The sequence below is a fragment of the Centroberyx gerrardi genome, chromosome 11 (assembly GCF_048128805.1).
Source record: "Centroberyx gerrardi isolate f3 chromosome 11, fCenGer3.hap1.cur.20231027, whole genome shotgun sequence".
In the NCBI taxonomy this organism is placed as follows: Eukaryota; Metazoa; Chordata; class Actinopteri; order Beryciformes; family Berycidae; genus Centroberyx; species Centroberyx gerrardi.
The window spans coordinates 10003586-10020444 of NC_136007.1; the positions used below are offsets into that span (position 1 = coordinate 10003586).

At 40.6% G+C, this 16859-nt stretch overlaps 1 protein-coding gene across 1 annotated transcript; it reads right to left on the reverse strand.

Moving 5' to 3' along the window:
• Nucleotides 1–4194: 4194 nt before the first annotated feature.
• On the reverse strand, nucleotides 4195–15171 carry yipf5 (Yip1 domain family, member 5). Its single transcript, XM_071897141.2, has 6 exons — nucleotides 15094–15171; nucleotides 13568–13685; nucleotides 12332–12504; nucleotides 9889–10034; nucleotides 9226–9407; nucleotides 4195–7209 (listed from the first exon to the last, which is right to left on the reverse strand). The coding sequence occupies exons 2-6, from the start codon at nucleotides 13675–13677 to the stop codon at nucleotides 7047–7049; spliced, it is 774 nt and encodes a 257-aa protein (XP_071753242.1). The 5' UTR covers nucleotides 13678–13685; nucleotides 15094–15171; the 3' UTR covers nucleotides 4195–7046.
• Nucleotides 15172–16859: the final 1688 nt, after the last annotated feature.

Sequence of the window (16859 nt, forward strand, 5' to 3'; positions counted from 1 at the left end):
ATGGTCATCTTCATGGTCATCATCATTAACTACCGCTCACCAGTCAGTCAAGCCAGCTTGCCAGGCAGAACAGACTGTGGCACAGGCTGGCCAGATGGAGGTGGAATTATCCTGCATTAGATAACATAACGGGACGGTGGCCCCCATTCCCTGGAGACAACCGGACCAGTCAGCCAGTCAACCAGCCTGTAGATGATGATGATGATGATGATGATCATAATTATTATTAGTAGGAGTAGTAGGAGAAGTAGTAGTAGTAGCAGTAGCAGTAGTAATAGGAGTAGAAGTAGTTGCAGTACTGGGAGGTGTATAGTAGTAGTTGGTAGTAGTAGTAAATGTATTATTACTATTATTATTAGTAGTAGCAGTAGTAATAGGAGTTGTAGTTGTACTATAATTAGTTATATTATTATTGTCATTATTATTATTAGTAGTAGTAACAACAGGAGTAGCAGCGGTAGTAGTTTTTGTATTATTATTATTTTTTTCTTTTTTTTGGTAGTAGTAGTGGTGCAGTGTTATTTAAAGTTTTATTTTATACCACATTTATACCACTGTTTTTTACCACCAGTGTTGTATCTTTACTACCTTTCCAGAAAATGCTATAGAGTAAATAATCCTGATTCCACAACAGGACCAACACAGTGTTACCCAGCGATTCCTTATTATCCATGTCACTTTCTCTCCCACTTTCTACATCTTAAAGTTAAAAAGTGTTCTGTACCAGCAACACTGGTTTCAATGTCAAATCATTTATATTCCCTTCATTTAGATATTCTGCCCATAATCATTGAAGTTTAGATGTAACAGTTTGGTCCTATACGGCACAATGGGTGCTTACATGGCTGACAAGGTTAGGGGTTCAATCCTCACTGGGCCACCCATGGAACAAATACTTACACTCATGGCACTGACGGCATTTCGGATAAATGTGTCCACTAAATGGCATGTTATGTTGCATTATGTAAGATGAGCAGCCTGAGTCAGCCTGCTAACTAAGCAACCAAACAAAGAACCAGCCAAACAAATGGCATAAACAAACAACCAATAAAACAACTCAATCAACCGAGCTGTGTGGGTTTGGCTGAAGTTAAGTCATTCAGTCATACATTTCCCTGATAATGACTATTAGGAAGTTTAGAGAGAGGGGTGGGGATGTAGTCTAGTGCTCCAGGGGAAACTTCACGCTGCAGCCAATCAGCCAATCAGCACCGCAACCACACTGAATGTTCACTCAACCAAGATGAGCAAGTCAGCCAAGTGGACAGACCATATGCAACTCAACACTGTCTCCTGCAGGCGCAGGGCTGTAAATGTTTCAGGAGGCAGGAATTCACAGAAGGAGGCTCCTCCGCAGCACCTGCCTCGCTGCTGATCTTGTCAATCCAACAGCCATCTGGCTCCCATTAAGATTTCCAAACTGGAAAAGCTCTCCCCCAGTTTAGCACAATAAATATGCCATATGGGGAAAGGAATGAACATTACAAACAAATAACTAGTTTGAGACAACACCTCAATTTCTGGCTTCAAGCTTCAAAAGAAATACTATTACTGCTACTACCACCACTGCTGCTATTAGTACTACTGCTATTACTAATCTGTACAGAGTTAAACAAAGTGCTGTGAACACAACAAACTTATTAACAATCACCTATAATAAATGTAAGATCTGCACTGCAGGCTCCAATGACTGAACCCCTGATTATGTATAAATATACAGTATATATATATACAAATACACATTATTATTATTATTATTTGCATTTTTGCACTGTCTCTATAGTCTCCATATTATGTACATTACCTCTACTGTTTTATCTTATTACCTCTTCTCTTTTATTATCTTATTGTACTTATTGTACTTGTTTTCCTTGGTACTGTTCTGCCAGTTGCTGCTGTGTCACCTGAATTTTCCAAAGGGGATTAATAAAGTGCTATCCTATCCTATCCTATCCTATCCTATCCTATCCTATCCTATCCTATTAAGGTTCACTCAGCACAACAGAAGTAGCACAAGACAATGTAATGGTAATATCATCAAAACAATACAAGTAAACATAAAAAAAGTTATAACGCTATAGGCTTGAAAGCCATCTTAACAATTTGCTGACTTTAAGGTACAAAATGAAAGCCATCAAATTGAAGCCAATAGGACAAATGATAATGCTTGCTCATTACAGCACGCTCAGCAAATTCTGAGACTATTGGCTCCGTAACAAATGAACAATACTGCTACAGAGTAAAAGGTGCAAAAACAAGTTAGCAGTTAAATGCAAGTTCCTAAGAATGAGACTGTTTTCTTATCCAGGCCCTGATGCCCTGTTTAGACTTTTTTAGAAGTTTTTTTTTTGTGCGTAGATCCATGTCTCTCTGTACTAAGGGAATTAAAGTAATTTATTGCATTCAGAGTAGTCAATTAAATCTTAAAAATGTATCTTAATATCAACTGGAAACCAATTAGCTAAAACTCTGCTTCCAGTTCTAATGAGAAATCTTGCTACTGCATTTTCTGCAGAGAAGAAAGAGCTGTATAGAGCAGATACGTCTGGTGTGAGAATAAATAATTCACTTTACAGAGATGCTGAATGTCAAATGTCCAGTTCTGACCATATTATAGGAGAATTTAACTGTTTTAAACCAGTCATAAAGCTTTGAAAAAATAAGTAAGTTCCATAAGGGCAACACTTAGTGTCACTGTTGGATCCCACATAAATCAATAGATTACACTCTCAAGTCGATTTGCTCACCCAGACGTGTAAAATGTTAATTGAGGTCAAATGTAGATATTATCCCACAGAAACAGTTTTTCTTTTCCCTGCTATACTGCCAGTGTGTTTGGAAATGCTTTCCTTTACTCAAGACCCCATTTGGGGATTTTGAAATCAAGTTTTGAGGCCCGTTTTAGGCCCTTGGACCCACAACCTGAGAACCAGACGCCCCATGTCTCTTCATACAATGACTGACCTGTGTTGGGGCGATCATTCTATATGGATCTTAAAATAAATTGAGAGACAACATCCCATAATACCTTCCCATCCAGGGTTTTACTAGTCCTGTCAGGTGTCTGTCAAACTGTTGGATTACTATTTGTCCTCTGGGTGTGAACTGGCAGGAGGGATGTAGTGGAGGGTAAAGCCACCTTAAGTTTGTCGACCATCTTCTAAATATTTATACAACATACATGATGGTGAGTAGTATGAGACTGATGAAAATAGGCTCTTTTCTGTGAGAATCTAAATTAAAACTGCAATGAAAAGAATAATCGATTTTTGTTGATATGGTGGTAATCTACCTCATGCTGATCATCGACTGGAGCTCATGGTGTATCAACCTTTTAATTTAAAACTGTCACTCTATTTGACATTCAGCCATGACTAAACGTCTCTGAATACACACTGAATATTTGAATGGATAGAATGCAACTCTTTCTTATGAAACCAGTTTAATTGCTTTTATATTGGATTTTTCTCTATTTTTTGTATCAATCAATTGTGAAAGATAGAATATAACAAACTAGAATGTATTTTTTTGTCTCATTAGAAACTTTGATCCTGGGATATAATGCAACATCCTCTTAATTTGCACCTCGTTCTCACCCGTATTGTGGGCTTTTCCCAACCTTAGGTCAGCTGATATTAAAATGGAGCTCCTTGAAAAACTGCTAATCAAACTATAACTGTAATACTTTCTCGTTTAAATCTTATTGACCAGCTTGACTTCTCTGCTCCCAGGAAATGAAACTGTATTTGCCCTCTAGTCCTACCACAAAATCTACATGCATTTCAAATGTTGAGGTCACAAAAATGTCCTGATCATCTACCAAAAATGGTTGAGAAGACCCTGGGCTACTATTTTCGGATGGTAAGGACTCAGTACAAGGAAGGGCATGGTATTTTGGAATGAATTCCTTCCCCAGGCCCAAGAGGGAGAATGTGAGAATGTGAGATGCCCCTGAGTGAATCCAGATGCAAGATATTCAAACCCTACAAGCTCCGCAAACTGGCTGAAACCAGATATACGACGGGTGTGTGAACGTCAACATCCTGCTCACCATCATCATACCTTGAGTGTCTGCAAACTGTTTCTGCGATTCCTCAGGGCTGAAACCGTGCAGAAATGCAGAACAATGTGAGGCATTTATGTACGAGCCACAGTGTGTGAATGAAATGAGTTGAAAAAGCAATTTACAACATGTACGAGCAATGTTTTATTTAGAGAGTGGCCAGTAATATCCCCATAAAAGCATGACGCTGGACTCATTCACTCATCAAGAGAATCAACATGACACTAGACTGACAGGTGGATTTTTCGATGTACAAAACAAATTATACATATGTGCATATATAAATACTTGGCCATATGAGAGCGCAGCCGGCGAGTGCAGAGCGCTCCTGTTAGGTTTGCTTGAAATGCAAAGTATCCCATTGATGTTGAGTTTGTTGGAATAGAAAAGCACTCTATTTTCATTTTTGAATTATTCATTACTGCTAAGTGGGTTATCATCCATTTAAGGAACTCTCCTGCGTATGCGTTTTGTGTAGGTTTAGTACACAGAGAAAACCCACAAGGGAGGGAAAAAATAACAGAGGGGTTTCTGTCATAACCATACAACTCCATATTTGTTCTCGTCAACCTTCACTTTACAATGTTATGTGAAGCACTGTTTTAAAGCTTCACTTTAAACCAAGAATAAAAAAGTCAAGCTACTTCTAGTGTAGTTTGGCCAACTTAAATCACACGTCAGCCCATAAACAACTGACTCTGGAGTCATGGTTTCTGCTGGCGATAAGCTTGAACACACAAACAGATCTCAACATAACAAATACAACTGACCTTGAGGGCCTCTCTTTCCACAAAGCAAGACCAAATTAGACATCAAACTTACAAAAACAACCACAGCAGAAGTCTGGACCCTGATTTACAGTAATATCAGCAAAGTCTGAATGTATCCAAAGTTTCCTCTGGGATTTTGTGACAAGTTCAAGCTCAGGTGCTACTCTGTTAAATGATAAGACTCAAGCAATCAAAAGTGGTGTGCAGCCATAAATACACCATTTAAGGAGAACCCCGCTATCTATTAGTTACATGTGTCTACAAGTCTGTTTCAATGTAAAACAAAGTAATATGGTATTTTGTAAATGTACAGCTCCTTCTGTGGTCTAGTGAGTGTGATCCTTCTCAATATGTTTGCCTGCATTAGACAAACACGGTGCCCACGTGACTCAGTGTACAGTGGACAAAATCACACTGAAAACAATGGTGTTCGACAGATAAAAGCTCAATGAAAATCTATTACCGTTTGCAATTTTTTGACTTGTTTATCTACAGATGTGTCAACGCGCAGGCACTCATTGCTGGGCTTAAAGTTTACAATCACACAAGCTCTGTAACTAACTGACCAACCCATCGTGAACACATGGGGAGAGGTAGCAAGGCTCTGTGCGTCCTTGCGGCTGCTGACTGGAGATGTGAATAAGTGGCTAGGAGGTGTAGGAGAGGAGGAGACCTAAATATCTGGGGTTGAAACAAATGCACCAAGTGGCATTTTTGGAAGAATGGCTACTGCTCCTTTCACCTGACCAAGTTGTGCTAATTTTCTGCACATTCATACAAATTATCATAAATTGTGTTCAATGCTCTGATCAAGGTCTTCCAGGCTGAGAACAGCAATAAAAATGAAAATGTCATGGTTCAAAGTGTGCAGAATCTTCTAACCCTTTGCTCTACCAACTTGGTATGACAAGCTCATACCAAGCCATTGAAAACAGGTTGGTGAAAACTGTCATCATGTATGTGTCATTCACCCAGTTTCTAAACTGTATGTTGGCCATTCTTCCTTTCTACTCCTCTTAAACAAACAGTCCTCTTAAACACCCAGTTTCAGTCTTCTATAAAAATGATACCACTGCTTACAGAGATCTGCTAAACCGCAAAATCTACCTTTCAATATCACAAGGCAGATGATGTTAAGAGACCTTTGACAACTTTAATGTGTACGCCTTTGCATGAGAAGACATGAACAGCAGATGACAGACCGAAGCATACAAAATGAGTCAACTCTAAAAGAAAGAGCCAAGAAATGAGACTGACAGAGGCTATAGTGACTACTGTACCTATTGAGACATGTCTATACCTATAGAAACATATCTCAAGTCTCTTCGAATATTAATTTTCAATATGTGACTTGTTTGGTTTTGAAAATTAGAATAATAATGAGGCTTTTGTGCAAACTGTATTTTGTCTTCTGGGAAGGCCTCAGCGCTCACATGAATCTCAAGAGAAAAAAAAAAAAAAAAAACAGCGGCTAGTGAGGAGGGAAAGGAGTGTCTGAACTGAGGGACTGATGCTCCTCCATCCCCCTTTTTGTCCCTCTGTTTCTGGGTGTAGAAGTAGAATGAACGGGAGCTAGTCCTGGAGAGAAGGAAAGAGAAGTATCTCCCTCAGTCTTGCAGGTGTAATAGGGGAATCTGTGGGCGTTTGCCAGACACGGCTCAAAACAGCTCTCGTAAAATCATGATGCGCGGCGTTTCTTACTGGCTCTGGAATTAAATTAGGCTGCTGGGTTTGCTGGGGGCTGGTTCCTGGTCCTGCTTGGTATTGAGGAACTTTTCCCATCTGTGTCCAAAATCCAAATGTCTTATATTAATCCTCGCCCTTCCATGGTGTGAAATGCTCGTTCACTTCCTTCCCCTTCATGCCCTTAAAATCATAGGACTATACTAGGCGGTCCAGGGGAGAGTCACTTTTCACCATGTTTATTTGACAGTCCTCTCCTTTAAGATCCATGAAGGGAGCAAGGTGGAGGGAAGAAGCGAATGAGACGATGCACTCCAGTCTGCAGATGGACAACATGGACGAGTCGGAATGCAGTGAGAGACGGAGAGAGATAAAAGAAAGCTTGGTGCCGTTTTAGATAGCAGCTCCCCTTTTTTCCTATAATAACAGTGTAATTAGACAATAATTATACTAATTACACTGAAGCTAATTAGACTGAAATTACAGAAAGTGGGGAGCAGTAATTTTAAACTGTTATTGAGTGACTTTTTTCAGAAGACAGAGATGAGTGCGAAGACCCCATATAGGAGAGCGCAGGGGTAGGCAACCAGCAGCTGCTGCCCATCCATGGCCAGCGCCGAGATGAAGATCTTTGAGGCCGAGAAGCTGCACCAGCCGATGATTGCCGCTGTTATTATAATTCCCATCATGCCCCTAAGGAGGAGAGAAGGGAAGGAAAGCGGGAAGTTAGCTTTGATTGTTTTATCAGTTACCTGTAAGAAAGCAGCATTTCCTTTAAGTGTTCAGCCTACCTAGCTGTTAAACTCTAATCAAACATCCCACAAAAATTAAATATCATTCCAGCTAATCAATCAAGGTGGGAAAGTAACACCAGCCACCAGTCAAATTTTGGTTGGTCCAGTCCAGAGATTCTCAATCTTTTTCATATCAAGGACCACTAATTTAGTCCACATTAGGGCCACGGAGCCCCATTTGATGAGATTTCATCTCTTGAACCCAAATCTGAGAATATTTCTTTTGTTACATATGATTTTGTCCAGAATTCCGTGACTATCTGTATTGTAGGTAGAGAGATAACAGTCAAACTATGATCAAAATAGTCATTTCTCTACATTCTCTAATTGTGTTAACTTCTTGTAAATGAAATAATGCTGAAGTTTAACAATTCATCAATTTGCTGGGGACTAGGGCTGCAGCTATCGATTATTTTAGTAATCGAGTATTCTACCGATTATTCCATCGATTAATCGAGTAATCGGATAAGAAATACTTTTGCTTTATTAAAGAGCAATAGTAAATATACAAAAGAGAAAAGCTGTCCGCACGAAGCTGTCCATACGACACTGTGATTTACTGAAAACGAGGTGAAATAATAATTATTATTGATATTTATTACTAGGCCTAAATATCATACAAGTTCATTTACTATGTTGAAGGGTTGCCCTACACCTGCTGACCCTACTCACTGCAATCAAACTAAACTGAATATACCTGCTGTATTGGACTGGTGCATTTTAGGCTCCAATTGCTACTTACACCACCTGATATTTTGCTTTCTGGGGTATTTTATGCATCACTGTGAGGGGAGTAGGTGTGTGTGTGTGTGTGGGGTGTGTGTGTGTGTGTGTATGTGTGTGACTATCATAATAATAACATGAATGAAGCTCAGGCTTTCACAAATTGACTGCAGCATTTTATTTTCTGTGGTTATTTTCTTGAGCAAAACTTAGCTAACTTAGGGACATCATAACTAGCCACCATATTGATTTACGTTCTTAACTAGCCATTACATATAGCCATAATTAACGTGCATTCTTTACTAGCCTTCATCTCATCCCGTTTTAATATTAAGTACTGACTCCGCCCACCCGGGCCAGTTTCGGCGTACGCCGGTAGCAATTACAAGTGGACCCTATCCTACAGTCCCTGCTCTCAGCGGAGGGAGGGAGCTACGCTGTGTGTGGGAAGCGCTGTGACTGTCAGACCTCTCTGGATTAGACAAGCAAGTAGAGAAAACCGGCATCAGCCGAACCAATTTATTGCCAAATGCTTTGGGATTCAACACATTAACATTGCTTCCCATGGTCAGAAAAAGTCGGCAGATTTGTCGCTAGTCGCTTTTGAGAAATAAAGTCGCCAGGGGGGTCTGAAAAGTCGCTAAGTCTAGCGACAAAGTCGCCAAGTTGGCAACACTGGATCCGAAACTTTGGACACTTTCTGTCGTTTTCTCTGACCTGTCTCTTCTCTTCGCCCCTCGCTATTTTCTCTCTCTTTCTCCAGCGCGTTGTGCAACAGTAATAATCATCCGTGCGAAACACTGAGTGTGTATATAGTTATATGGATTAAACGAAGCTTCGATGCAAAGAATTTGCATCGATGATTTTTAGTAATCGAGTTACTCGAGTTTCTCGAGGAATCGTTTCAGCCCTACTGGGGACCCCCTGGAACCCCCTCAAGGACCCCTGGTGGTCCCCGGACCCCACGTTAAGAACCACTGGTCTAGTCTACCAACCACTTTGGCAACCAACATCATTCAACAATCATCGGGCTAGTAAATAGTCAAAGTGACTGCTAGATTTTGGGGTGTACGAGCCACTGCGGCCTGTAGACAAAGATAATCTTCCTGTCCTGCAACCCGTGGCTTGATTTACACGCTATATTAACTATACAGACTATACTGAGCCCATGCTTGCTTGTCTGTGTACTCACTGTAAAGAGAAGAGGACTCCGAAGCTGGAGAGGAGGATCATAGGGAGGAGGCAGTAGCCCAGGACGCTGGCCACACAGCCGAAGGAGACGCCCGTCATACTCATCAGGTTGAGCAGGCAGTACATGCCGAGGCAGCCGATGGCGCTGATACCGTAAACGTAGCCAAACTGGATCTTACCCGTCTGGAAGATGGAAGGTAAAAAACACACACGTATACACACACTGTAAGATGGAGATGGATACGCTCACACATACACAATGACAGCAGCACGGATGCACAAGTTGGATGTACAGAGATATATAGGCATACAGACTGCGTCCACACCGTGAGGCGTGGATGGCAGTCATTAAAGATTGCTGCTGCTAAAAAAAAATATTTTCTCGAACCATAGGTCCAATGGAGTCTTGTTTGTTCGGGTTTTGATATGCAGGTTTCTTTGGGAAATGTATATGAGCAACGCTGCCGACAACAGGCAATGAAATGAGCAGCAAGGCCAAAAATCTATTCAATATTTTCCTGGCAGCAAGATGCTTCCGCTGCAGTTAAAGCAACAATGCTGAGCCAACTGCGTGAGTAATGCTGACCACCAGAGTTGCTGTTTAACTGTTTTTATTGAGTCGGGTTAACAAGTATTGGTCATTAATGTTAACCGTATGATTTACCAGGAGTAGTGTAGCTCCAAATGCCAAACAGAAGACCATGGGGCCAGCCAGGTCCGTCTCGTTCATGATGCTGCCGTCTGCCACCTTCATTGGGTGGAGCACCGTCAGAGTCTTCTGCCAGATGTGGTCAAAGTTGATGCCTAACTCTAAGACAGGACACAAGAGGAAACACAGATCAGGGAGGTTGGATACTGGAACTGTAAGCTAAGAAGGTCTCTGCAAAAGAGGCAGCAGAAAGACATTTCAGTCAGATCCTTATTCAAGGAAACAGACAGGAACCACAACTCTCGCTATGATAGGAGGGTGATTCTCCCTCTGATAGCCTTCAAGCGTGTCTTCACCTTTCCTGATAGTATACATTTTAGTGTGGATGGGATAAAGTGTGGGGTATGCAATGCCAACTTCTGTTACTATCAGATGGAGTGATGTTTTGTAATTGTGTGCAACTTAATAATGGAGTTTTGTGCTGAAGACTCAAAGCACCCTGCTCTACTTAACCCTTAGCTGCTGCAAAGCCCTTGACATTCAACAGCCTCGCTGTCAACAAGTGGCTATTTACACCTCATAACTAAGAATCACAGTTATTCACTCTCAGTATTACTCATTCTCTATGAACAGTCCCGTTTCCAAGAGCTTTCTTCTAAATGAGCACTTACCAAATCACTTAGATACACTAGAAGAACAACAAACAAGCTAAAAAATTCAAGGACTCGGGCCTTCAGAATCACTCACAGAACACAATACAACACTTTGAGGTGAAAGGTTAGGGGACTGGAAGGCATTTCAGACTCACAGCAGAGGCTCTCAAATACTTTTTCTACATAATGGTTCTTTTTGAGAGGTGGAAAACACTGAATGTAGCAATGCACTAGAAGCGTCAGACGCACATGTTCAAGCACGGCAATTGTTTTCAATGACCCAACACATACTTGAAGTGTCAAGTGGAACATCGATTCAGAATTTGGTTTGATTTTGCAGCGTTTTTGTGAGGTTTATGCTTTTAATAAAAGGAAATCGAACAAGTTAAAAAATAACCTGCAATATATGACTGTAAACTGAGCGGATAATTTAGCTAGAACCATACAACTTTATGGACAAAATATGGAGACTGTAAAGTCTAGTTGGTCTAGTAGCAGGTCTCCAAACACATAAAGCAGACTGTAGAACAGGCCATGAATTACAAGTATGATACATAGGTGAGGAAATGCAGGTGCTGCTGAGGCCTCAAATCTTCTGCCTGCAGTGTACCATAGAGCGTCAACTGACATGTGTCAAATATTGCTTCCAGTGCGTTCAGCCCTCAGAGGGCTGTTTTTATATTCAGGGTCTGTCACCATCTCTCCAAACTCTAGGAATAGCATAGGAAAGCCCTGTGTTCCACGGACTTTTCTGGCAAATATACATTGATGTGGGCGGAGATAATCTGCCTTTTCCGGACGTGTCTGGACATGTGTTAAGGTGGAAAACTGACTTTTCCGGACGTATTTGGACCATGTGTGCAGGTGCAATGAGATTCCCGGTGAGTGTACAGTGATATCTGGTAATTTGCGACAGTATACGGGAGTGAGCTGACATTTAACGAGGCGTGTACAGTGACAGAAATCTCCGGTACACAAAAGTTGTGCGTTCTCGGGGAATTACGGAGTGTGGCGGCCCGAATATCTCCTGACACGTCGCCAGACATGTCCGGATACAGTGCGTTTCCGTATGCGTGTACAGAGATGTACAGGATGGAAACATAACTTTTCGTCCAATGAATTAAAAAAAACAAACCAAAAAAAAAAATACTATTCGAATAGTATACGAATACTGATTTGGACGTCGATTACCATGGCAACGGTAGAAGCTTCAAAGCTTCGAAGCATTCGGGTTAGCCCTACATACAAGTGCATGTATGTCAACAAAAAGCATTCCCATGGTTGAGTAGAAGGCAGGACTTGAAATGAACACTATCCCCCAGCCAAAAGCTGCAAAAATTTTGGCAATGACAGATAAATTTAGGCTGTGGCATGTAAGTCTGCCAATTTTACTGTCTCTTTGGCAGGTAGCCAGCCTGTGATCCATCAGCCTTTTCTACTCTGTCAAAGTACTTTTGCAGCTATGAGATTGTCTGGTGAAATTATGAATCTACCAGCCACTGCAGCAAGTGGATGAAACTTTAATTTCACGCCTTGAGAATAGATTGTGGGTTCAAGTCCTAGAAGTGATACTGCAGTCTGATCTCAACACGGACACATTTTACATTTATATGTTAGGCATTTAGCTGATGCTCTTGGCCAGTGTGACTTACGCCGAGTACAACAGTAGAAACAGCTTCAATTTCTTGATCACTAGCAATTCAAACACCAGCCATAGTTCCCTGACAATATTGTGGCCCTCGAATGATTATGTATCAGAGAAGTGCTACGAGACAAAACAAGAGACATAAGAGTTGATTATTTACCTTCCAGCAGCGGCGGCTCGTCGTCGAAGCTGCTGCTGTACATGGACTGTGTTTGGGAAGGGGTGAAGGTCTGTGCGGGCTGGAAGATCTGTCCTGTGTACGGCTGCTGGGGCTGCATCATCCCTGGGGCAGAGTAGCCCATGGGCTGGGAGTAGTCATACTGACCGTATGGCCTGGGAATAACACAGATAGTAATATTTAACAGGATTCTGTGATTACGTTTTCTTTTCCAAAATGAGCACATGTACTCCTGAATTGAAAGATTTAGAAGCACAGAAAATAAATGTAGGAAAAAGGATATTAAAACACTCCATGTGCTTCTCTTTCAATTAGGTGGTATGCATTTATTTTTACAGAGCATATTCAACTAAAATTGTAGCACTATAGAGCACTGTTTAAATATCCAAAATAAATAATACCAAGTACAAACATAACAAAGATTTCTTTTTGTCATCCTCGCTCATTCATAAACAGACGCCAACCTCTACCCACTTTCACACTCTCCATTGCCTTAACATTAAAACACAGTCAGTCATGCTAGGTATGGAGATCGAACTACAGCCAGCTTCTAACTTCTTGGAGAAGGGGAAAATAAAAATCAATTAATGTAAACATTTCAGTTATTTTGGTCAGGTTGTGGAGCAATTTAGTGAAGGCCATAGCTGGCAACAGGAAGCTGTAATGCACCGGTTTCTCAATGCAGAACCATTGAGAAACAGAACGTGAAAAGGGTCTATTGCAAATCAATTTACAAACTGTCAAATATTAGCCTAATCAGCATGTATTTGGGATCTAATCAAGCTTATTTACATTTGTCAGATGAAGACAGTGAAACAAAACTGCAAAATAACCCTCTCACATTCCCTTCCCACATACTCTCACCTATTCTTGTTTAAGCAACATAGTGTTTCTTTCTTGATCCAAGAATGCCATATGCCAAAAAGTTCCACATAGGAAAAGATTCTCAAATGATTCTCAGATTTTCCTTGCTTTTTCCAAGAATTAGCAGCCGTGACACACAAATGTCTAATAATGACGTTCTTAGAGGAATTCAATTTTCTCCTGCAGTGAAATGGTGAAAAAAAAAATCTAATTTGATTTTAATCCAAAATTGTAACGACTCAAGAAAAGCACCGCAGTGTGTGACTCCAAGAACTAAAATCAAGTCATGCGGTCCCTGTCAGTTGCCAACCTTACTAACTGAAAGTGAATTAGTTAAGGAGGACTTGGGCCTACTTGTTGTAGGGGTCTTCGGTGTTGCTGTAGCCATAGCCGGCCTGGCCTTGGTCCTCCACACTGTAGCTGGACTGGTAAAAGTCTGAGTTGAAGTTGTCAAACCCCGACATCTCTCACTCTGCCAGAAACAGCGGAAAATACAAATAGTTTGAACAATAGTTTGATCAATGCAACCTGTTTCACCAATTTCCCAACTAGAAGGTAAATAAAATAGCATTGTCAAGGAATTGTGCTAATCTTACGCTGACATTACTTTACAAACCATGATTTTGCAGTTGCATACCACCTTTGATACCTATATTAGAACTCAATTTTGACCTACAGTGAGGCATTTAACTTGCACACTAATATGCAGTTAATCATAAAAAATTTTGTTTACAGTTTTTTTTTCTCTCCTAGTTACACTAACACAGAGTTGTGATCTACCATTATGTGTGTAATCTGGTTTGGCTGGGAGTCAAAAGTGAAATTGGCTTTTCAATATCGTCATATAAGGCAGGACAACTGTGCTTTGGTTTCTGTGATAGATTAGTCCTGTTAGTTTAAAAAAAACGGTACAGAGATCAGAACAGGATGTGAAAAAAGTGTAGTCCAAAAAGTCTTTGACACTGTCTAATTTAGCCTGTTTCTGTAGCTGATCTTTAGTTGAAAATAATCTACTTTGCTCCCATCAATACAGCACAATGACTCAATCTTGGGCAAACAAACAAATAACAATAGGCAGCACAGTCATGACTGTGTGTCAAAGTTATGGGTGCCATTGAAAGAAAATGTTAGTGGCACAAGTGTGAAAAGTTAACCTGAAGCAAAGATATGGAAGACAACACAACCACTTGTACTGACACGTCTACAGACCATCGCCTAACTTAGTGGTACTACATATGAGGGGGAGGGGGTCCACCTCTAAAATCTTTCTCCCTCGAGGAACTGAAGGTTTCACTCTTTACTTTGCATTGACCTATAACCAGTTGAAAAATGAAGACGCAGCTAATCTTAAGGCGGTGGCCAATTTCTCTACATCTGAGGAATCGTTGACTACTGACAAATCTTAAGTTTCTAACTAGAAACTGCGTACGCCATCTGCTGCAGCGAAGTCAATTTAGATAAACTAACGTTAACGTTACCTCTGTATGATTTGAATACAACTGTAAGCCAACCTAGCTAACGTTGCTAGCCAACGTCACGCCTAAAAACACAGATAACTGCTGCGCTGTTGGCCTCTTAGTCTAAGATGATAGTTAATTATGTTGAATATCAAAAGAGCTGACAATAACAACCACCAACGGAATAATTTGGACAAAATATAGCTAGCTATGTACCGCTGCTGATCTCTGGGTGGCTAACGTTAACTTAGCGGCCAATTTATTAACGTTAGCTAATGTTAGCTAACGGTTTAGGTTAGCTGGCTAACTGGCTTATCTCTCCCATAATGCCTGTGTGGGTCTGAAGTATCCATCTAATTTCCATTTCATAATCATTCTTCTACAGTTATACTCAATATACATTGAAATTCAGCCCGTGCTTACCTGTATCGTTTGACAAATTTACTCAGAACCCTGCCAACTTGGTTGCTACGTGTCAGGAGAAAAAAAAGTAAATCTTCCGGAGTGCAACGTCGCCGACGGAAACTCGTTAGGGACATTAGCGAACGGTACTTCGCAAAAAAAGGTGCGCAACCCACAGAGGAAGGCCGGTATTACAGGAGCTACCGCTGCCTGGATATCAATCAGGCTAGAACAAAGCCACTATACAATGAAAGAAAGAAATAAAGAATTAAAGAAAGAAATAAAGAAAGAAAGAAAGAAAGAAGGAAGGATGAATGAGATAGGATACCAGATCATGGTTTTATTATATGCCAAAGACCTGTCTTTCTGGTTGAAATACAAGCAATGCTGGTGCTTATTTTCTGCAATTCTTTTAACAGAGGAGATTAACCTTTAAAGATAACAATTTTAGCACTAGAAAATATAACAGTTCTTGGGGGTCTAAGAGAAGGTCAACAAGGCATCAATTGAAATGAGTATGCTAGATATAATTATAACTCCTATTTCCTTGTGTGATTTGGAAACGCTGGTTTGTACAGAAAGTGGAGGGACATTATGAAAGCTGAGATATTTTAATCCCTCAGATCAAAAACAGCAGTCAGTCAAAACAGGCCTTTCTAGTGTTAATGATCACCCTCATGAAAATGAACATCAGCATTCCTATAATAACTTTTAGGAGGATCATGGATGCTATATAAATATCACAGCAAAACTATGTCCCAATAGGAATAGGAATATTATAGTGATACAAAAGGAGATAAAACTACAATAAAGTACAAAAGGGTCACAATAAACTCATACTGTGTACCACAGACACTATAAATCCCTATTAGAATGTTATAGAAATATTGTTCTGATTTTTATCACTATCATTAACAAACAAACACAAAACTTGGGAATTTTGTTATTAATGATAATAATAAAAATTATAAACTTTATTTGTAAAACACATAAAGAAGGATCAGAAAACATAAAACAGTAAAATTAGGCAGTAGTAAGTAGGAAGAGTTAGAATGGGATCAGTCAGAGGTCCCCAGGTGCCGCCTTCTTGTTGTGTGTCCAGCAGTGATAGACCTGAGTCCCTGTCGAGTCCTGACCCACATTGTGAGGAAACCGGGGTCAATTGGTAACAAATGGAGACAGAGGGTGAAAGATGATTCAACAGGACGAACTCTGGGCTCCCCGGCTCGAACAAAACGAGTCTCTTTCATCAGGAGGCAGAGGAGCAGATCAATCACTCTGTCTGTGCAGGAGAAATGGCAAGGAGGAGAGTGGGTGTGATTAGAGAAACAGGGGATTGTGTGTGTGTGTGTGTGTGTGTGTGTGTGTGTGTGTGTGTGTGTGTGTGTGTGTGTGACAGAGAGAGAGAGAGAGAGACTGCATCTGCATATACGTTCACATGTATCATACATTGGGATGACAGGGGAAAACTGCACCGCTAACAAATGCTGTGGGCGGATCAATCCTCTTTGATGAAGAGAGATAATGTAAAATATTGGGCTGATGCCTTCTGCTGAGAGGAAATGAGGAAGAAGAAACAGAGAGAGTGAGAGAGAGAGAGAGAGAGAGAGAGAGAGAGAGAGAGAGAGAATGAATCACAGATGTAGGTTTGATCTGTGAAAAATGAGCAGGAAGGTACAAAGAAAACAAATGAGGAGCATAGAACGGTAAAACAAAACACTGTTGTGCCTCTATGTCTTTCATCTTTATATTATAGTTTAACTGGTAGGCCAATGTGGATACAAGAG